Genomic DNA, 23,394 nt, shown 5'->3' on the forward strand with positions numbered 1-23,394 from the left:
GCGTTGCTCCAAATTACTGACTCTGCAGAATCTCTTTTGTCTGGGTCATTGCATTGTGACACTCGGGGCAAATATTGTTTGACAATTTCTTCTGTAGGGGACCATGAGCTATTAAGATAAGCAAGTTGTTGATTTGACAAGGGTGTAGTTGAAGTGCAAAGTTTCAAAAGTTCTCTTAAACAGGGAAAGCATAGAGGAATGTGTTCTAAGTTAAAGCCACTTGGGAGACATAGTTGTGAAGCCCTTAATCAAAGGACCATAAGATATAGGAGCAGAATTAGGCCATTTGGCCCATTAAGTCTGCTCCGCAAATTCATCATGGCTGATCCATTTTTCCTCTCAGTCCCAATCTCCTGTCTTCTCCCCATATCCCTTCACATCCTGACTAATCACGAAACTATCAACCGCTGCCTTAAATATACCTAATAACTTGGCCTCCACAGTCACCTGTGGCAATGAATTCCACAGATTCACCACTCTCTGGCTAAAGAAATTCCTCCTCATCTCTATTCTAAATGGACGTCCCTCTATTCTGAGTCTGTGCCCTCTGGTCTTAGACTCTCCCACCACCGTAAACGTCCTCTCCACATCCACTCTATCGAGACCTTTTGCCACTTGTTTGGTTTCAATGGAGGTCACCCCTCGTTCTGAATTCCATTGAGTACAGGCCCAGAACCATCAGATGTTCCTCATATGACAAGCCTTTTATTCCCAGAATAATTTTCGTCAGCTTCCTTTGAACCCTCTCCAATTCACCGCAGTTGGATTAATGAGCTAATTCCAGTTGTAAGGAGACAGAAAATGCAGGAAATATTCAAACGGTCAAGCAGCAAATGTGGGAGAGAGTAAAAGAGTAATTGCTTCAGGTCAAAGATTATCCATCAGTTTGTTTTCTTCATTTTGTTATGTCCTCTCTTTCCCGGTTCTGATGAAGGAACTTTGGCCTGAAATAATCTCTCTCCACAGCTACTGCCTGACCTAACATAAAATTAGAACATGGAACAATACAGCATAGAAACAGGCCATTTGGCCCACAATGTTGTGCTGAACCAGCTAAAAAACAAATCAAAAACACCATATACTAATCCCTCCTACCTACACCATGTCCATATCCCTCCATCTTCCTCACATCCAGGTGCCTATCCAAATGTCTCTTAAAGCCTCTAATGTATTTGCCTCTACCACCATACTGGGCAGCACATTTCAGGCATCTACCGCTCTCTGAGTAAAAAAACTTATTCCTCACATCCTCCCTGAACCTACCTCCTCTCAGCTTCAATGCATGACCTCTGGTATTAGACATTTCTACACTAGTAAACAGATACTCTCTGTCCACTCTGTCTATGTCTGTCATAACCTTGTAAACGTCTACCAGATCTCCTCCCAGCCTCCGACGATCCAGAGAAATCAGCCCAAGTTTGTCCAGCCTCTCATGATAGCACATGCCCTCTAAACCAGGCAGCACCCTGGTAAACCTCTTCTGCACCCTCTCCAAAGCCTCAACGTCCTTCCTACAGTGAAGTGACCAGAACTGTATGCAATACTCCAGTTGAGCATTTCAGTCTTTCCCTGTTTTTCCTGTAGATTTCCAGCATCCGAAGGTTTTATTTTCTTTTTAGAAATTTAGAATGGGCTAACTTCCTGGATGAAGAGACTTAATAAGGGAGTACTTTGGGAATGGGGACTGTTCTGACAGGAGAAGCCACGCTTCAGAGCAACCGTGTTAACGGGTGGTGCTGTAGCTCAGCGGGTAGTGCTGCTGCCTCACGGTGCCAGAGACGTAGGGTTCAATCCTGACCTCCGGTGCTCTCTGCGTGGAGTTTGAGTGCGCTGTGACCGTGTGGATTTCCTCCCACGCATCAGTCTGCGCGTCAGATAGCCAACAGAATTGTCCCCAGAAGTTGGCGGGAATGTGGGGAGAATAAAAACTGGGGTTGGCTTTTTCCCACTGAGATTGGGCGAGACTAGAACTAGAGGTCATGGGTTAGGGGTGAGAGGTGAGCTGTTTAATGGGAACATGAAGAGGAACTTTTCCACTCAGGGAGTGGTGAGAGTGGGGAACAATTGGCCAGCGTAAGTGGTGGATGCGGGTTCAATTTCAACATTTAAGAAAATTGGATAGGTATAGGGATGGGAGGGATATGGAAGCCAATGGTCCAAGTGTAGGATGAAGGGACTCATTATCATCATCATGTGCTGTGTGTTAAGACGCGAGTGATCATGGTCTCATGACCATGATTGTTCTTGGCAAAATTTTTCTACAGAAGCAGTTTGCCATTGCCTTCTTCTGGGCAGTGTCTTTACAAGACGGGTGACCACCAGCCATTATCAATCCTCTTCAGAGATTGTCTGCCTGGTGTCAGTGGTCGCATAACCAGGACTTGTGATCTGCACTGGCTGCTCGTACGACCATCCACCACCTGCTCCCATGGCTTCACATGACCCTGATCAGGGGTCTAAGCAGGTGCTCCACCTTGCCCAAGGGGTGACCTGCAGGCTAGCGGAGGGAAGGAGCGCTTTACACCCCCTTTGGTAGATTCATATCTCCACCCCACCACCCACGACAGGACTAAGCAGATTAATAGTTTGACACAGAGTAGATGGGCCGAAGGGCTTGTTTCTGTACTGTAGTACTCCATAACTGTATGTAACTGCTGACACAAGAGATTCTGCGGATGCTGGAAGTCTTGAACAACGCACACAAAATGCTGAAGGAACTGGCTTCCGTCCCCTTCCTTTCTAGTCCTGATGAAGGGTCTTGGCCTGAAAGGTCGGCTCTGTGGTCCTTGCCTTTTTGTTTCCCTCTGTAGACGCCAAGTTCCTCCAGCGATTTTGCGTGTGTTGGGTTTTTCCACAGAGGGTTGATGGTGGGTGAGCTGGCCAGGGTTGCCACAGGCTGCGAGGACCCTCTGCAGATCGACCGACTGTTTCACACAGAAGCGTGAGAAGTCGTTTCCAGGCCACAAAAAGTGAAGATCTGCAATGGGGCGTGGGAATAAAAGTATAGGCGAATGGGAGGCGGATAGCGCGGCGTGGTTAGCGCATCGCAGATCAGAATCAGGTTTAATGTCATCGGCTTATGTCATGAAATTTGTTAACCTTGCAGCAGCAGTACAATGCAGTACATTATAACAGAGAGAAAAAACTGAATTACAGTAAATATATATATATTAACTAGGGTTAAAAAAAATAGGAAATAAAAAGTAGTGTTCATGGGTTCAGTGTCCATTCAGAAATCTGATGGCAGAGGGGAAGAAGCTGTTCCTGAATCATTGAGTGTGTGCCTTCAGGCTTCTGTACCTCCTCCCTGATGCTGGCAATGAGGAGAGGGCTTGTTCTGGGTGATGGATGCTGCCTTTATGAGCCATCGCTCCTTGAAGATGTCTTGGAGACTACAGAGGCTAGTGGCCGTGATGGAGCTGACTGAGTTTACAACCCTCTGCAGCTTACTCCGATCCTCTGCAGTAGCCCACCCCCCCCCCGACTCTTCGCCCCCATACCAAACGACAATTCCTACCGCTGTCCGTAATGAGTTTGTACGTTCTCCTCCTGGCTGCGTGGGTTTCCTCCGGGTGCTCTGGTTTCCTCCCACAGTCCAAAGACGTTCGGCTAGAGTTAGTGAGCCGTGGGCATGCTGTTCTGACAACGGAAGCGTGGCGACACTTGTGGGCTGCCGCCAGCACAAACCTCACGGATTTGACGCAAACGACCCACTTCACCATAGGTTTCAATGTTTCGATGTACATATGACAGATCTTTTTTTAATTTTTAAAGAAACAAAGGGTGCGTATCCGCCGACCCTTAAGTGTAGCCGGAGAGATCTAGAAGTTGATTGATAAGTTAGGCAAGTTGCTTGCCTTCACCAGTCAAGACATGGAATCTACAAGCAAGAGCCATGTCCAGCATTCGTCTGACCACAGCTCAAGCACTAGGTGCAGTTCTGGTTTCCACGGTACAGGGAAGGTGTGATTGCACTGGAGAAGGTGCAGAAGGATTTTCCCTGGAAAAATGTATCTTAAGGAAAGATTGGATCAGTCAGGTGGTTTTCTTTGGAAAGAAGATGCTGAAGCTGATGTCAACCTTCTGTTGCTTCTATTATGTGAGACTTACAGGAGGTATATCAAATACTGAGACACTTAACCAGAAAAGGTCTATGTCCCATAGCAGAGAGGGCAGAAAGCAAGCAGCAGAGATTAAAAGTAATTGGTAGAGTGTATAAGGGAACAGAGGGAAACTGTTTTACCCAGAAATAGTGGGGTGTGGATTTCACTGCGTGAGAGGGTGATGTGGATGGGAACCTTCAAAACTTTTACACAGTGCAAAGTTCACAGTATATTTATTACCAAAGTATGTATACATTATACAACCTTGAGATTCATCTGCTTACAGGCAGCCGCAAAGCAAGAAACCCGAAAGAACTCAATTTGGGGAAAAAAGACCAACGCCAAGGCACAAAGAGAAAAAGAAATGCAAATCATGCAAACACTAAAAGCAAGCAAGCAGCATTCAGAACGTAAGTGAGTCCGTGGACACGAAGCGCAGAGTAGCCGGGGTAGGCCCACGGCCTCGGGCTTAGTTCGTGGTCGCGAAGCCCGGAGCAGGACACAGCCTCGGCCTCAGTCCATCACACAGCGGGGGCGGACCGTCGCGAAGCCCGGAGCAGGACACAGCCTCGGCCACAGTCCATCACACAGCGGGGGCGGACCGTCGCGAAGCCCGGAGCACGACACAGCGTCGGCCTCAGTCCATCACACAGCGGGGGCGGACCGTCGCGAAGCCCGGAGCAGGACACAGCCTCGGCCACAGTGCCGCGGAGAGTGAAGTGAACGTCGTGGAACAGGGGTCACCTGCAGGGTTAGCGACCCAGTGCTGGGACCTGTGATTGAGTTACAGCTTCGGAAATAGTGGCTTTCTTTGGAATAAAAGAGAGTGAGAGGTGACTTATGAGATCTATATATAGTAAAATTAAGTTATATTGTATGAGGGGTTTTTGGTGAATCAGAGGGACATATTTCTATTTATTCTACCTGCACTATGATCAGATATTCTCACATTGCGTGGACCCAGGATTGGATTGAGTATCTCTTTGACACCCGGCGAAGTGGGCTGTAATTGATGACTGAGTTTCGGCAACTTTAAGTTCCTCACTGTTATAATTTCTGAGGATTTATCCTGGGCCCAGCACTAAAGCACAGTTGTGAAAAAGCACGCAGCAACTCTATTTTCATAGAAGTTTGCTTAGATTTGGCTTGAAGCCTAAAACTTTGACAAACTTCTATAGACATGTGGTGGAGAGTTTGCAGAGATTCCTCATGGCATCTAAAACAGCGGTCCCCAACCACCGGGCCGCAGAGCATGCGCTACCGGGCCGCGAGGAAACGATATGAGTCAGCTGCACCTTTCCTCATTCCCCGTCACGCACTGTCGAACCTGAACATAGGGTTGCCAACTGTCCTGTATTTGCCGGGACATCCCGGGAGTTAGATATGGCTCTTGTGGCTAAAGGGATCGGGGGTATGGAGGGAAGGCTGGTACAGGGTTCTCAGTTGGATGATCAGCTATGATCATACTGAATGGCGGTGCAGGCTCGAAGGGCCGAATGGCCTACTCCTGCACCTATTTTCTATATTTTCTATGTATATTGGGCTAAATTGGTTTGTCCCATACGGGACCGCCCTTGTCCGGTATTTCCCCCGCTAAGGTAGAGCGTTCCTATGAAACCTTTCGTGCCGAAGTGGTGTGAAGCGAAGAAGCAATTACCATTAATTTATATGGGAAAATTTTTGAGCGTTCCCAGACCCAAAATAACACATAAAACCTAAAATAAACAAAACTAACATATAGTAAATGTATTAATGATATGATAAATACACAGCCTATATAAAGTAGAAATAATGTATGTACAGTATAGTCCAGAAGATGAAGGAACGTACGCGCATGTGCACATCACGCATGCGCAAGGCTTCATGATCATGGTAGTCTTTTCCGGGAAAGTGTCCCGGGCTTTGACTGCTACTTTTGTCCCTTATTTTGGAGTGAGAAAGTTGGCAACCCTAACTGTAAAAGAGATGTTGAGGTGAGTTTAACCCTACTGGAACACTCCCCCCCCACCCCCCGCCGCCCTCCGGTCGGCTGGTCGACAAGAATATTGTCAATATTAAACTGGTCCGCGGTGCAAAAAAAGCCCGGTCTGGAAACACCAATGCCCTTGAATGGAAAATCCTACAAAAGGTGGTGGATATGGCCCAGTCCATCACGGGCCCTCCCCACCATTGAGCACATTTACATGGATCACTGTCGCAGGAAAGCAGCACCCATCATGAAGGATCCCCACCACCCAGGTCATGCTCTCTTCTCACTGCTGCCATCAGGAAGAAGATACAGGAGTCTCCGGACTCACACCACCAGGTTCAGGAACAGTTATTACCCCCCCTCGACCACCAGGCTCCTGAGCCAGTGAGGATAACTTCAGTGAACTTCACTGCCCCCCCCCCGCCCCCCCATCACTCAACTGTTCCCACAACCTATGGACACGGTTTCGAGGACTCTTCACCTCATGTTCTCGATATTTATTGCTTATTTATTTATTATTATTATTTCTTTTATTCTCTTTTGTGTTTTCACAGTTTGCTCTTTTGTCCTTTGGTTGCTTGTCCATCCTTTTGGTGGAGTCTTTCATAACAGACATTATTATGTTTCTTAGATTTACTGTGTATGTCCACAAAAAAAAAGATTCTCAGGGTTGTATGTGGTGACATATACGCACTTCGATAATAAATTTTCTTGGAACTTTGACGGACCACTATCAGTCCCATTTCCCTATTCCCCCCAGAGGCCAGCAAACCTGTTTTTCCTCAGATATCCATTCCATTGCCTGATGCAGGAGAGAGGATTCTCCTTCCCTGACACGCAATCAGTTCTGGATCAAACTAGTCTCTTGAAACATGTTGTATCATTCTGTGGCTAAGGCAATAGGTCGGTTGGGCTCTGAGTCACACCGTGACCCTGTTGGCCAAGATAGTTCTTGATTTCACTCAGTAACTGAGTCTCCACAGCACTCTCAGGTGGAGAATTCCAAAGATTCATACCCTACTGGTGGAAAAAAGAATCTTCTGAATGGCCGGCGCCTTATTGTGAGACTGTCCCCGGTTTTCAACACTCCAGTTAAGGGAAAATCACCCGCTGTGTCGTTTTTGTCGAGGACTCTGAGAACTTTGTAGACTTCAGTGAGGTCACCTCTCATTCTAATGGAGTCATGCCATCACGGAGCATGGAAATGGTTAAAAAAAATAAAGAGAACATTCAAAATCCGAGGAGCAAAGGAACTTCGGAGTCCTGGTGCAGGATTTCCTAAAGGGTTAATTTGAAGGTCAAGTTTGTTGGTGGTGAGGAAGGCAAATGGAATGTTATCATTCATTTCGAGAGAACTAGAATGTAAAAGCAAGGCTATAATGTTTAGTCTTTATAAGGCTCTGGTGAGGCCTCATTTGGAGTACTGTGAGCAGTTTTGGGCCCCTTATCTAAGAAAAGATGTGCTGACATTTGAGAGAGTTCAGAGGAGGTTCACAAAAATGTTTCCAGGATTGAAAGGCTTGTCATATAGGGAGCGATTGACGGTTCTGGAATTCAGAAGAATGAGGGGTGACCTGATTGAAGCATATGGAATGTTGAAAGGCCTCGATTGAGTAGGTGAGGGGAGGATGTTTCCTCTGGTGGGGGAGTCTAGGACTAGAGGGCACAGCCTCAGAATAGAATGGAGATGAGGAGGAATATCTACAGCCAGTGAGTGGTAAATCTGTGGCATTCATTGCCACGGGCAGCTGTGGAGGCCATCATTGGGTGTATTTAAAGCAGAGGTAGAAAGATCATTGACTAGTCAGGGTATGAAGGGATACGGGGAGAAGGCAAGAGATTGGGGCTAAGAGCCATGACAAAATGGCAGAGCAGACACAATGGGCTGAACGATCTAGTGGTCTAAATAGGCCCTTCGGCCCATCGAGTCCATGCTGACCATCAAGTACCTTTCTATTCCAATCCCATATCTACAGCTTTACTAATTATACCTCCTACATTCAGATAGAGGTTTAAGTTAAGTTTATTCTTGTCGCATGTACTGAGATGCAGTGAAAAGTTTGTCTTGCATGCTGTGCCCTGAGGTAGAACAAGGTAAAACAATAGCAACACAAAAGCTTCCGGGAAAGAGCAGTGCAGGTAGACAATAAAGTGCAAGGTCACGAAGAGGTGGATTGTGAGGTCAAGAGCCCATCTTATCATACACGATGTCTGATCGAGAGTATGATAACAGCGAGATGGAAGCTGTCCTTGAGTCTGGTGGTAGGTGCTTTTAGGCTTTTGTATCTTCTGCCCGATGGGAGAGGGGAGAGGCGAGATTATCTGGGGTGGGTGGGGTCTTTGATGATGCTGGTTCCTTTACTGAGACAGTGAGAAGTGTAGACGGGGTCCGTAGAGGGGAGGCTGGTTTCCGTGATGTGCTGAGCTGTGTCCACGACTTCCTGCTACTTCTTGTGCTCACGTGCAGAGCAGTTGCCCCACCAAGCTGTTATGCATCCAGATGTAAAACGTTATTGCGAGCGATGAACAGCAAGGCTCCCAGTCCCCATCCGCTCTGGCACACAGCTGGTCACAAAAGACCATCCTCTTTTACCAACACACATCAAAGTTGCTGGTGAACGCAGCATCTCTAGGAAGAGATACAGTCAACGTTTTGGACCGAGACCCTTCGTCAGGACTAACTGAAGCTCTTCTCTCATTTAGTCCTGACGAAGGGTCTCGGCCCGAAACGTCGACTGTACCTCTTCCTAGAGATGCTGCCTGGCCTGCTGCGTTCACCAGCAACTTTGATGTGTGTTGCTTGAATTTCCAGCATCTGCAGATTTCCTCGTGTTCCCCCTTTACCCACTGGCTCTAATCTATGTGGGACCTTGTCGTATGGTCCATGGTGTAATCATATCCACCATATTATCCTCCTCAAAAACAAAATCAATTAATTTCATCAGACAGGAGTTCCCACCAACAAATCTGTGCGGAATATCTCTGATCTATCCTCCAGGATATTTTATTAAACTCTCTGACCTCCATTTACCTGGCTTCTCCCTGCTCCTCCTCTTCAATGATGTCTCCAGTCATCTGGCACCTCACCTGTGTCCGCTGATCGAAGATCTCCCTCAGGCAGCCCGTGGGCCTCCTCCCTTACCTTCCAGAGCGACCTGGGCTACAGCTCATCAGGCGCCGGAGACTTGTTCCACTTTAATTCCTCTTCCTCCTTTCGAGTGTTAATATGTTCCAGAATTTCACCATCCCATATGAGATCTCCAACCTCAGTCTCTTTCCCCTTGACTAAAAGCTTTGGTTCTCCACCTTGTTCTCTGCCTCTACGTGCAGATTGTCCGTTAAGTCCCAAATAGGGCCCTACACTTCCCCACATCTTAAGAAGTGCCTTTGAATTTTCCTTGATCTTAAGTGCCAGTGATATTTCAGGGCCCCTCTTTGTCCGCTTAATTTGTTTTCTTCAGTGCCCCCCCCAAATCTCCCACCCTTACCGCACTCCTGTTCCGTTGAAGGACCTCCTCCATTTCTAGTGTCCTTTACCATAAGATGTAGGAGCAGAATTTGCCATTGAGGCCTGCTCCATTCTATCATGGCTGATCCATTATCTGTCTCAACCCCATCCTCTTGCCTTCTCACTGTAAGCTTTGATGCCCTGATTAATCAAGGACCTATTAACCTCAGTTTGGCCTCCACAGGCACCCGTAGCAATGAATTCCACAGATTCACTACCTTCTAGCTAAAGAAACCTCTCCTCATCTCTGTTTTAAATTGATGTCCCTCTGGACCTGGACTCGCCCATTACAGGAAACATCCTCTCCACCGCCACTCTATCTAGGCCTTTCAATATTTGATAGGTTTTGAAAAGTTTCTCCCCCACCCCCCACCTCTTCAAAACTCCAGCAAGTACAGGACCAGAGCCAACAAATGCTCCTCAGACGTCAATTCTATCATTCCCGGGACCATTCCTCAATGTTGACACTAATCCATATAAACTGGAGATGAGACCAAGAGATAATTACTTCTGGATCCTGCCTCCTTCCCAAAATCTCCCTCTCCACAAATCCATCACGGTTACAGAGAATCAGCCTAGCTGGTACGACCTCAGGAGTGAGACCCCAACGCCCTTTCCCAGATCATTGCCTCACAGTCAGAGGCCTTTGAATGATGACCAAAGATGTTTCCAAACAACATCCAAGAGATAATCGGGCTCTGGTTAAGAACAAGGAGGTGTACAGCGGTATAGGCAGGAAGGAGCAAATGAGATACTTGAGGAGTACAAGAAATGCAAAGAACATAAGAAATAGGAGTAGAAGTAGGCCATTGGGCCCATCGAGCCTGCTCTGCCATTCAATCAGATCATGGCTGATCTGGCCATGGACTCACCTCCACCTACCTGCCTTTTCCCCATGACTCTAAATTCCCTTACCATGCAACAATCTATCCAACCTTGTCTTAAATATATTTACTGAGGTAGCCTCCACTGCTTCATTGGGCAGAGAATTCCACAGATTCACCACTCTCTGGGAAAAGCAGTTCCTCCTCATCTCCATTCTAAGTCTACTCCCCACGAGTCTTGAGGCTATCCCATGCCGCCCCCCCCCCCCCCGGTAAGAAAACACCAAAGAAGGAAATCCAGAGCGCTGAAAGACGATGTGAAGTTGCTCTAACAGATAAGGTGAAGGAGAATCCCAAGGTCTTCTCCAGGTAAATTAAGAGCAAAAGAACAGCAAAGGACAAAATTGGTCCTCTGGAAAATCAGAGTGGTCGTCTATGCTGGAACCAAAAAAGATGGAGGAGATTTTAAATTTGCACTCGTGTTTACAGTACCTAGGAGGCAGACACAGAGTCTATAGGAGATAGTTAAAACAGCAATGAAGTCATGTACCATATACAGATGACAGAGGAGTGTTCGCTGTGTTGAGGAAAATTCAGGTGGCTAAATCCCCAGGACCTGACAAAGTGTTCCCTTGGATCCTGTGGAGGGCACATGCAGAATATGCAGGGGCCCTAACAAAGATAATTAAAATGTCTTTAGCCACGGGTGAGGTGCCGGAGGATTAGAGGATAGCTAATGTTCTGCTGTTTAAGAAAGGCTCCAATAATAAGCCAGGAAATTACAGGCCCAGTGAGCCTGACATCAGCAGTGGGTAAGTTATGGAAGGTATTCTAAGGGACTGGATAGGTAAGTATTTGGATAGACAGAGACTGATTAAGGAAACTCAATCTGTCTTTGTTCATGGTAGGTCATGTCTAACCAATCTTAGAGTTTTTCGAGGAAAGTTAATGAAGGCAAAGCAGTGGATGTTGACCATTTGGACTTCTGCAAGGCCTTTGACAAGGTGGGACGCAGGGGGATTGGTCAAGAAGGTTCAGTCGCTTGGCATTCAAGATGAGGTGGTAAATTGGATTAGACATTGGCTTTGAAGGAGAAGCCAGAGAGTGGTAATGGATGGTTGCCTCTCTGACTGCTGGTGTGCCGCAGCGATCAGTGCTGGATTGGTTGTATGTCATCCATATCAATGATCTGGATGATAATGTGGCATTTGGAGGAAGACTATCAAAGCTTGTATTGGAACCTGGACCATCTGGTGAAATGAGCTGAAAAATGGAAGATGGAATTTAATGCAGATAAACATGAGATGTTACACTTTAGGAGGACCAGCCAGGGTAGGTCGTACATGGTGAGTGGTAGGGCACTGAGGAGCGCTGTAGAACAGAGGGATCTGGGGATACAGATCCATAATTCCTTGAAAGCGGCATCACAGGCAGATATGGTCGTAAAGAAAACTTCTGGCACTCTGGCCTTAATAACTCAATGTATCGAGTGCAGGAGATGGAATGTTATGCCGAAATTGTGTAAGACGTTGGTGAGGCCTAATTTGGAGTATTGTGTGCAAATTTGGTCACCTACCCGCAGATTAAAAGAGTGCAGAGACAATTCACAAGGATGTTGCTAGGACTTGAAGACCCAAGTTATAGGGAAAGGTTGAACAGGTTAGGACTTTTGTCCTTAGAGTGTAGAAGATTGAGGGGGGATTTGATAGAAATGTACAGAATTATGATGGGCATAGACAGCATACATGCAAGCAGGCTCTTTTTCCACTGAGGTTGGGTGGGACTAGAACTAGAGGTCATGGGTTAGGGTTAAAGGTGAAATGTTCAAAGGGAACATGAGGGGGAACTTCATCACTCAGAGGGTGGTGAGAGAGTGGAACGAGCTGCCAGCAGAAGTGATGAATGTGGGGTCGATTTCAACATTTAGGATAAGTTTGGATAGGTACATGGATGGGAAGAGCATGGAGGACTATGGTCTGGGTGCGGGTCAATGGGACTAAGCAGATAAATAGCTCGGCACCGACTAGATGGGCTGAAGGGCCTGTTTCTGTTCTGTAGCGCTCTATGACTCTATAATTCCGCAACAATCCAAACGTTGGAAGCTTCTTCTTTCCCTCTCTCGTCTTCATCCTGGCCTCCATCCCCGATCTTCCCCGCCCGCCACCAAATCCACCCTTACCGTGTGTGCAACCCACACGTCTCACACTAACACCGCAGCCTTCCCATTTCCTAATCGGACCAATGCGCTGGAACAGCAAAAAGTTGCGCCGTACAGTCCAAGGTAGGGCTTCCTCTCGAAACATCGACGATGCCTTTCTTCCCGCAGATGCTGCGCGACCCACCGGTTTCTTACCTGTTCAACCACTGCCCTCCTCGCCACTCACTCCCATTGCACGAGGCCAGGCCATCTTGTTTTATTGCCCGCTGTGAGTGGCACTGGGCATATTGAATGTCAACCCCTCTCCCACCCAACCACAGCCATCCTGACGGCCTTCCGATAGGCTATCATAGTCAAAGGCCTTCGAGATTTTTAAAGATAGAGTTTAGTTTTATTTGTCACATGTACACACAGAAGCATACAGTAAAATGCGCCATTTGCATCGTGTCACTCTAGTGAGGATGTGCTGGGAGCAGCCCACTTTTCCAGCCCCAACGTAGCTGGCCACGACTCTCTAACCCTGACCTGTCCATCATTGGAATGTGGGAGGAAACCAGAGCACTCAAAGGAAACCTACACGGTAACAGAGGATGTGTAAATTCCTTGCAGGCAACAGCGGGAATCAAACCCTGATCCTACCGCTGGCGTTACACTAGATTTCGCGCTGCAGTATCCGTCAACTGCTTTTAAGATTAGATTAGATTATGAGGACACACAGTCCTCTTTTATTGTCATTTAGTAATGCATGCATTAAGAAATGATATAATGTTCCTCCAGTATGATATCACAGAAACACAAGACAAACCAAAACTAAAAAAACTGACAAAAACCACATAATTATAACATATAGTTACAACAGCGCAAAGCAATACCGTAATTTGATAAAGAACAGACCATGGGCACGGTAAAAAAAAGTCTCAAAGTCTCTCAAAAGTCTCATCATCTCATGCAGACGGTAGAAGGAAGAAAAATTCTCCCTGCCATGAACCTTCAGCACCGCAAACTTGCCGATGCAGCACCCTGGAAGCACCCAACCACAGCCGACTCTTGAGTCCGTCTGAAAACTTCGAGCCTCCGACACTGAGCACCATCTCTGCCGAGCGCTTCGACCCCAGCCCTTTCAACAGGCAATAGGCAAAGCCGAGGATTTGGGGCCTTCCCCTCTGGAGATTCTCGATCGCACAGTAGCAGCGGCAGCGAAGCGGGCATTTCAGAAGTTTCTCCAGATGTTCCTCTGTGCTTCTCACATCTGTCTCCATCAAATCAGGATTGTGCATGGTACCGACTTAACAAATACCGGTATCATTTCAGAGCAGCCGCGCACGCTGCGTCACGCTGCCATCTCCTCCTCCCCTCCCTCGACAAATGCCTCCACTCGACATTTGGAAACTGATCAAGAATTGCTGCCGGGTCTTGAAGACCTGTGTTATACGGAAAGACTGAGTAGGTTAGGACTGTATTCTTTAGAAGGTAGAAGATTGAGGGGAGATTTGATAGCAGTATATAAAATTATGAGGGTTATAGATAAGTTAAATACAAGCGTGCTTTTCCTACTGAGTTTGGGTGGGAATACAACCAGAGGTCATGGGTTAAGGGTGAAAGGTGGGAAGTTTAAGGGAAACGTGGGGAAACTTCTTCATTCAGAGGGTGGTGAGAGTGTGGAACGAGCTGCCAGCTCGATTTCAACATTTCAGAGAAGTTTGAACAGGTACGTGGATGGTAGGGCTATAGTCCTGGTGCAGGTTGGTGGGACTAGGCAGCTTAAATGGCTCCAGCGTGGACTAGATGGGCCAAAGGGCTTGTTTCTATGCTGTAATTTTCTATGACTCTAAAAACATTTTTTGATGTTCTTTGAAAGAAACGTGAATACATGAGGTCATATAGTTATAGGGTTATACAGCATGGAAACAAGCCCTTCAGCCCATCTAATCCGTACTGTCCATGGTGCCTTCTGGAGCTAGTCTCAATCGCCCAAGTTTGCTCCATATCCGTCTCAATCTAAACTTCTCTATCTGTGGTCATTATCGTCATCATCATCATTATGTGCCGTGTCGTATGAAGTAGATGATCGTGGTCTCGTGACCGAGGTTGTTCTTGACATTTTCTTTTCTACACAAGCAAGTCATTTTCTTCTCCCGGGCAGTGCTTTTACAAGGCGGGCGACCCCAGCCATTATCAATACCCTTCAGCGACTGTCTGCCTGGCGTCAGTGGTCGCACAACCAGGACTTGTGATCTGCGCCGTCTGCTCGTACGACCGTCCACCACCTGCTCCCGTGGCCTCACATGACCCTGATCGGGGAGCTCAGCAGGTGCTATACCTCGCCCAAGGGTGACCTGGAGGCTCGCGGAGGGAAGGAGTGCCTCACACCTCCTTCGGTAGAGACGTATCTCCAACCCTCCAGCCTATATCTGTGGTACCTGTCCAATTTTAGAACTGCGTTGAGGAGGAATTTCTATAGCCGGAGGGTGGTGGAGGACAAGCCATTGGGCGTATCTAAAGCTGAGGTTGATAGGTTCTTGATTAGTAAGGGTGTCAAAGGTTGCAGGTGAATCGGCTTGAGAGGAAAAATATGTCAGCCATGATGGAATGGTGGGGAACATTCAATGGGCCGAATGGCCTAATTCTGCTCCTATGCCTCATGGTCTTATTTTCTTGTAAATGTGTCCATCTTTACCCATTGTTCTGGCAGCTCGTTCCACATACCCAAACTGTTGCCCCTCAAGTACCCTTTCACCTCTAGTTGTAGACTCCCCCCTTGTGGGAAGAGGCAGTGGCCATCCACTGTGTCTGGTCTGATGAACCTGCGGGAGGGTTTTCCGGGCAGGGGGCTCTCTCTGACAACGCTGTGTTTCTCTGCAGTTACGTGGTCCGAGTGCGAGCAGTAGTGATGACCCGTGACGACTCCAGCGGAGGATGGGTGCCCCTGGGCGGAGCAGGCCTCAGCCACGTCACCATTGGCCGGGCGGTGAGGTCGGACGCCAACGGCCAGGGCGGCTTCCTGATCCGCGGTGAGCGCCTCCGTGACCAGGCGGTAAGTGGTCACGCGGTGGGCAGCCCTGACCTCGCCCCCTTGAGTGTCCCTGCGCACTGGGTGGGGGAGGGCGACTCCGGCCAGTCCGACACCAAGGCGCCTGACCACTGACCTCCCCACATCACAAGCCACCACGATTGTCGGCACCGTCCCGGCGCCAGCCTCGTGCGGAGGTCGCGTTGTGATTGGTCAACTGGCCGAAGCCGCGCCTCTGCCTCTCAAAGGGGAGCAGTCGCTGGAGGAAGTTGTTTTGGGAGGTTGCCGGAGGCAATGGCGAGGGGCGGGAACATCGGATTTCAGCTTCCGTGGGGAAAGGGCCACTTCACCGGCTCTCTCTGGGTGCCCCCTGCATTCAGGTCACTGTTTCAGGACCTTAGCAGGGCAGATGAGGTCAGTGGGTGACACTTTGAGACCCAACAAGCGCATCATTCACCCCAGACACTGACCCATGCTCCATACACACCCCCCCGCCCCCCACCATCGCATTGCCACTCCAATCGTGCACGAACCCACCGGGGACTACTGAAATGCCAGAGAACCCTCACAATGTCCACGCACTCTACAAACTACTGCTCCGTGACATGACCAACCCTCAGAGCACAGAAATGTGAGCGCTAGGCAGAAGGAGATGTTGCTAACCGTCGTTGGCGTGGCCACCACAGAGTTCCTGAGGTGCACTACTACACACACAATGTGGGAGGAACTCAGCAGGTCAGGCAGAATCTACGGAAGGAAATGTTGGAAACATCGACTGTTTATTCCCCTCCATAGACGCTGCCTGACCTGCTGAGTTCTTCCATTATTTTGTGTTGATTGCTCAAGATTGCCAGCATCTGCAGAATCTCAAGTTCAAGTTGAATATCCCTGTATACAGCCAGACAAAACAGTGTTCCTCCAGGGCCAAGGTCCAAAACACAAAACCAATGGTCATCCACAGCACAAGGCACGTATAGCACATGTAGGATAGCAGTAAACATGCAGCCACACAAAAAATATATATATAGCCCAAGTCCCTGAGTGACATATCCTCTAAAATGGTGGTGCAGTGGTGCTATCAGCAAGAACAACCTGTCAGCAGTCCATAGATGCATGCACGTACACGCGCAGGCAATCCAGCTTGTCTTCCACCAAGCGAACACTGGAGGGCAGCACTGTCGGGAGAGGGCCGACCTCCAATCCAGCATGGACGTGCACCACACTATCTCCGGCGTCACCCCTCCTGGACGGCTGCAGCAGGCGAGCCCGCGGTGTGAGGCCCAGTCCTCACTACGACCAAGGCCGCGCAGTGGTCCCGCCAAACAGGAAACCCCTTGCTGCGCCTCGTACAATACTGCAGCTGCCGCAAATCTGAGAGAAAGTCCAGGCGCTACCGGAAACACTCCACAGGCTGGGCAGCGTCTGAAGGGGAGAAAAATAGTTAACGGTGCAAGCAGATGGCTTTCGGCTGAAGATGTTGTAAGCATACCCCGCCCCCCCCCTCCGCAGTCCCCTCCAGTAACCCTGTCTCCTCTCGCACCAGCGGGAGCAAGTGGGCTGGAGGGGTGGGGGAGAAGAGGGCAGTCCGTCACTCTGGCTGACCCCAGGAGCCTCTGGCTCCTCGGGAACGAGGTTGGCAGCGGGAAGGAAGGATGAGCGGTGAGCTCCTGGGTTGATTGAGGGAAGGGATGGCACAGTGTCTCCCGGATCAAATTTACAGCCGAGCTCTGGTGTGGAGGAACCAGTAGGGGTGGGGGGGGTGGGGTTTAGATAGGACAACAGATAGGGTAAGGAGGTACGTACAAATGATCTGGGATGCTCCCAAGGATTCCTGGGCGTTCCAGGCACCTGGAGCATTGCCAGGAAGTCCTCGGCAATCGGAATCGGAATTGGGTATATCATCACTGACTTTCATGACGTGAAATTTGTGGTTTTGCAGCAGCAGTGCAGTGTAGAGACATTAAAATTTATAAAAATTACAAAATAAGTGAATAGTTTAAAAAGAATAGTGAGGTAGTGTTCATGAGTTCATGGGCCTTTCAGGTATTTGATGGTGGAAGGGGAGAAGCTGTTCCTAATGATGGTCTTTAGCTCCTCTACCTCTGCCTTCATGATAGTAACAAGACGATATAACATCCTGGTTGGTGGTAGTCCTCAACGATGGATGCTGCTTCTTCAGGCACAACCTTTTGAAGGAATCCCCAACATTGGGGAGGCTTGTACCGGGGCTCTGGACTTTTCAGGAATTCCCGGACGCTCCCAGGGCTCGGGATCTCCGTGCCTGCGCCGAGCACCGGGGGTCCGTCCCCAGCTCTGGGGACCGGCCTGTCCCGAGTGCGAGCGGGGTGACAGCTGTGCTTAGGACAGGCGCGGCGCAGCTGACGGACAGCGCCTCAGCCCCCACGTCGGCATCTACCGGTGCAGAGGGAGACGCTTGCACCCAGACTCCGAGGACCGGTCGGGGGTGCGGGTGGTTGAGATGGGGGGAGCGTGATGCTCCAGCCCCTCCACCTTCCGGAAGGGTGGCGGAATCATGGAAGGTCAGCGCCTCTGTTCCGCCCCTCTGATAGGACAGGGGTTGCTCTCCTGCCCTCCTGACCTTTGCCCTTGACACAGTACCCTCTGGACCGGGAGCCATGCACCTCGTCCAGCCAGCCACGGGCTCCTCCAGGGCAGGAGGCTGGTTGGTGGCCAGCTTCGGCTCTGAGCGTGGGACAGTTACCTCCTTCCACCTTCAGCGGAGATGGAGCTGGACTGGGTCAGTGTGCAGCAGAGGGTGGGGGGGATGCAGATATGGATGAGGAATCGTTTCTTTATTTTACTCAACCATGTGGTGTGGCCATCACTTGCAGGTCAATATTTAATGGACAGCACTGACTGGAGTAAGAAGGTGACCCCCCCCCCCCCCACCAAGTGCCTGATTGTTCTGATTTGATTTACTTTGAGACACAATACAGTCACACACCCTTCCAGCCTAACAAGTCTGTGCTGCCCAATGGCACACATGTTGACCAATTCACCTACTAACCTACAGGACTGTGCAAAAGTCTTAGCCACATTTATGTAGCTGAGGTGCCTAAGCCTTTAGCACAGTACTGTATTGGCCAACGTGGAGCAGAGAGCGAGGTTGTAGATCTGGCGGGAGCAAAGGAGGTTGGGAATGGCGAGGATGGAGCGCCGCGGGAGGGGTGTGGGACGGGTGGCAGAGAAGGAATGTCAGGGGCCAGGGGGCCGGTGGTGGGAGGGGTGCAGACGAACCCAGCCCTGAGACCTCAGGCGAGATCATTTGATTCCAAACAATTGGTTTATTGATCATTACAGAATGTCTCTCTGGTGCTTCCCTCTCCCTTCCCCTTTTCCCAACCACGATTCCCCTCTCCCTGCCCTCTTCCCACTCTCAGTCCACAATAGAGACCCGTATAAGAATCACTCCATACGTCATGGAATTTGTTTTTTTTGTGTGGTAGCAGTACAGTGCAACACATAAAATTACTACAGTACTGTGCAAAAGTCTTACGCACAAGCACGGGAAAAACTGCATATACTGGAAATCCAAGCAGTACACACAAAATGCTGGAGGAACTCAGCAGGTCAGGCAGCATCTATGGAAAAGAGTAAACAGTCGACATTTCGGGCCAAGACCCTGAAAAAAAAGAAAGAAATTTTCCAGTCCTGATGAAGGGTCTCAGCCAAAACGTTGACTGTGTACGTTTCTCCATAGATGCTGTCTGGCCTGCTGCGTTCCTCCAGCATTTTGTGTGTGTTGCAAAGTTTTAGACACCCTAGCTATATATGTGTACCTAAGACTTCTCCACCATAATGTATATGTGTTTGGTATGTGGGAGGAAACCAGAGCACCTGGAAGAACCCACACGGGAAACGTACAGGCTCCTTACAGACAGTGTGTGGCATGTGGCCAAGTGGTTAGAGCGTTGGGCTCACGCTCTGAAGGTCGTGGGTTCGAGTCCCGGCCAAGGCAGCGTGTTGTGTCCTTGAGCAAGGCACTTAACCACACACTGCTCCAGTCCACCCAGCTGAAAATGGGTACCGGCAAAATGCTGGGGGTTAACCTCGCGATAGACTGGCGTCCTATCCGGGGGGGGGAGTCTTGTACTCCAAGTCGCTTCACGCCACAGAAACCGGCATAAGCCTGATTGGGCCACCAGGCTCGGGACAGACTTTAACTTTAACTCACAGGCAGCAGCAGAACTGAACCCAGGTTAGCGTTACTACATCATCGTAAGCTGTAAACTCTTAAACAACTCATGATCGTGGTATTATTATTTTTAATTTGCGCTTTTTTTTTGCACGTTGGTCATCAGCCTTTATTTACTTATAGTTTTTCATAAGTTCTACTGGATTTCTTAACCACAAACACGAGGAAGTCAGCAAACGCAGGAAATCCAGAGCAACACACACAAAATGCTGGAGGAGCTCAGGAGGCCGGGGGGCATCGACGGAAATGAATAAACAGTCGACGCTTCGGGCCGAGACTCTTCTTCAAGACCGAGGGGGAAGACGCTGGAATAAGAAGGTGGGGAGAGGGGGAAGAGGCTAGCTGGGAGGTGATCGGCGGATCCAGGTCGGCCCGACACATCGACTGTTTACTTTTTTCCGTAGGCACTGCCCAGATTGCTGAGTTCCTCCAGCATTTTGTGTGTGTGTGTGAGTTCTGTTGTATTTCTTGATTTTGCCTGCACGAAAATTAATCTCAAGGTAGTATCTGGTAACACAGAAAGTAATATGATAACAAATCTGAGTTTGACGTTGAGTGCTGTTGGGGATCTCGACCCAGGGACATTGAAGGACCAGTGATACATTTCCAAGAACATGCGTGACCAGGAGGGGGCCACGTAGGTGGTGGTGCTTCCCCCATACCTGCTGCCCATGTGTTTTTCGGGGTCGGGGGAGTGGGGGGGGGTTAAGTCGTGGGTTTGGGAGGTGCCGTCAGAGTAGCCTGCTGCGTTTTTGAAAACGGTTCACGCTGTGAAAGGAACGAGTGGTTAGGGGTGGTAGGTGCCCGTGAGAGAATAAGGGTGGCGCAGGGAGGGGAGCTGCTTCCTCACAGCTCTGGTGACCCAAGTTCGAGCTTGACCTTTTGGGTGCTGACTATGTGGCGTTTGCATGCTCTCCCCGTTTCCACGTGGCTTTCCTCCAGGCATTCCAGTTCTCTCCCCCCGCCCCCCGCCGCCACACATCCCAAAGATGTTGGATAATTGGCAGCCGTAAATTGCCCCCAGTGAGTGGAAGGAGTTAATGGACTAAGGGGAGAATCAGTGTAAATGAGTGACTGACGATTAGCATGAACATGATGGGCTGATGGCCTGTTCCCATGCTGTTGGACTCTGTGATTCCATGACTCTGAGATAACTCACAGCACCACGGAGAAGTACAGTACAGAAACAGGCCCTTCAGCCCATCTAGTCCATGCCAAAGCCATTTAAACTGCCTACACTCATCAGCCTGCACCAGGACCGTAGTCCTCCACACCCCTACTATCCATGAACCTATCCAAACTTCTCTTAAACATTGAAAGCAGGCCCGAATGCACCACTTACACTGGCATCTCATTCCACACGCTCCTGAATCTCTGAGTGAAGAAGTCTCCCCTCATGTTCCCCTTAAACTTCTCACCTTTCACCCTTAACCCACGACCTCCGGTTGTAGTCCCACCCACCTCGGTGGAACAAGCCTGCTTGAATTTACCCTGTCTTCTCCTCATAATTCTGTACACCTCTATCAAATCTCCCCTCAGTCTTCTGCGTTCTAAAGAAAACAGTCGTAAATGGTTCAATCTTCCCTTCTGACTCAGGCCCTCCAGACCCGGCAACAATCTTGTAAATTCTCTCTGCACTCGTTCAACCTCGTTTACATCTTTCCTGTAGGTAGGCGACCAAAAACTGCACACAATGCTCCAAATTAGGCCTCATCAACGTCTTACACAACTCCCGACATAACATCCTATCTTCCGTCCTCAATATTTATGAAAGGCTATGTGCCAGAAGCTTTCTTTACAATCCTGGGTGCCACCTTCAACAAATGATGGACCTGTATTCCCAGACTCTTTGCTCTACCAGAGCCGAGCTGCACGTGGCATCAAAGTGCAGTTCATTGGGTGTCTCCTTAGTTAGCAAAGGGTCAGCATTACCAGACAAGGTCCACATGGGGCACTAGTGGGATTGACACAGTGTGGCAGGGCCTCTGTTAGCACAGAGAGGGAGGTACATAGATTCACATCCCCGGCCTGCCCACCCCATCATCAGCCGCCCACTCTCCAACTCACCAGGCCAGGCACTTCTATGAGCTAAAGGAAAGCCAGTCCTGATATTGTCACGGTTCCTTGGTGCTCAGAATCAGAATCGGGTTCAATATCACCAGAGGGAAAAGCCTCAGAATACAAGGACAGGCTTTACAGCCAGCGGCTGGTGAATCTGTGGAATTTGTTGCCGCAGATGGTTGTGCAAGCCAAGTCATCCAAAGCAAAGGTTGATAGGTTCTTGATCAGTCAGGGCATCAAAGGTTACAGGGAGAAGGCAGGAGAATGGAGTTGAGCGGGATAATAAATCAGCCATGATAGAATGGCACAGCAGGCTCGATGGGCCAATTTGCCTAATTTTGCTCCTATGTCTCATGATCTTGTGGTCAACCAGCTTGAAGCTACAGAGGCACCAATCAATACCAGTCTGGCATTTGAATGAGCCCACTGGTCTTTTGGCGCTTCCTCATTCCCTTCTCCCCCACCGCCTCTCCATCCACCATTGCCCTCTGTGCCTCTTTTCCGCTTCCTCCTCCTCCATCCCAATCACCTCCCCTCCTCCCCCCCCCCCGCCCCGATTGCTCTTCGTGCCCCGGCGCCCCTCCATCCGGCACAGTGCCAGCCGTCGCCGATCAGGGTTCGATTCCCTCCGCTGCCCCATAAGGCGTTTGCACGTTCTCCCCCGTGACACGCGTGGGCTTCCCCCAGATGCTCCGGTTCCTTCGCACTTCCCAAAGACGAACGGGCTAGGGCTCGTGAATTGGTGCCAGAAGTCCGCCGACACTTGCCCACAACACAATCCTCAGTATGTGCCTGCCATTGTAGCAAAACGACAGAGTTCACAATATTTTTCAACGCTAATTTCTATATCTCTTCACAAAGATCTTTATTTTTATCCCACTTTGGTGACTCAGGTGAAGAAAGCCAACAGGTAAGCTTGTCTTTATTAGTCGGGACAATGAATAGTTCAAAGTACCTTATACAACCCTGAGAAACATAAGCACATCAGAAATAGGAGCAGGGGTTGGCCATCTGGCCCGTCGAGCCTGCACCGCCGTTCAATAAGATCATGGACTCGTCTCCACCTACCTGCCTTTTCTCCAAAACCCTTAATTCCCCTACTGTGCAAAAATCTATCCAACCTTGTCTTCAATATGTTTACTGAGGTAGCCTTCACTGCTCTATTGGGCAGAGAATTCCACAGATTCACCACTCTCTGGGAAAAGCAGCTCCTCCTCATCTCCATCCTAAATCTATTCGCCAGAATCTTGAGGCTATGTCCCCTAGTTCTAGTCTCACCAATCAGTGGAAACAACATTCCTACCTCTATCTTATCTACCCCTTTCATAATTTTATATGTTTCTATAAGGTCTCCTCTCATCCTTCTGAATTCCAGCGAGTACAGTCTCTGGCGATTCAATCTCTCCTCATAGTCTAACCCCCTCATCTCTGGAATCAACCTGGTGAACCTCCTCTGCACCACCTCCAAAGCCAGTACATTTTCTTGTGGGCATACTCAACAAATCAATAGAATAGTAACTATAACAGGATCAATGAAAGACCATC

At 49.1% G+C, this 23,394-nt stretch overlaps 1 protein-coding gene across 1 annotated transcript in view; it reads left to right on the forward strand.

Moving 5' to 3' along the window:
• The window catches only part of LOC140204411 (sprouty-related, EVH1 domain-containing protein 2-like), a 136,058-nt gene that overhangs the window by 80,680 nt on the left and 31,984 nt on the right, over nt 1-23,394 (forward strand). The window contains exon 8 of the mRNA XM_072271132.1: nt 15,425-15,596. Within this exon, the coding sequence (XP_072127233.1) occupies nt 15,425-15,596 (172 nt within the window). The remainder of the gene's footprint in view (nt 1-15,424; nt 15,597-23,394) is intronic.

This window comes from Mobula birostris, chromosome 10 (assembly GCF_030028105.1).
Source record: "Mobula birostris isolate sMobBir1 chromosome 10, sMobBir1.hap1, whole genome shotgun sequence".
Taxonomy (NCBI): Eukaryota; Metazoa; Chordata; class Chondrichthyes; order Myliobatiformes; family Myliobatidae; genus Mobula; species Mobula birostris.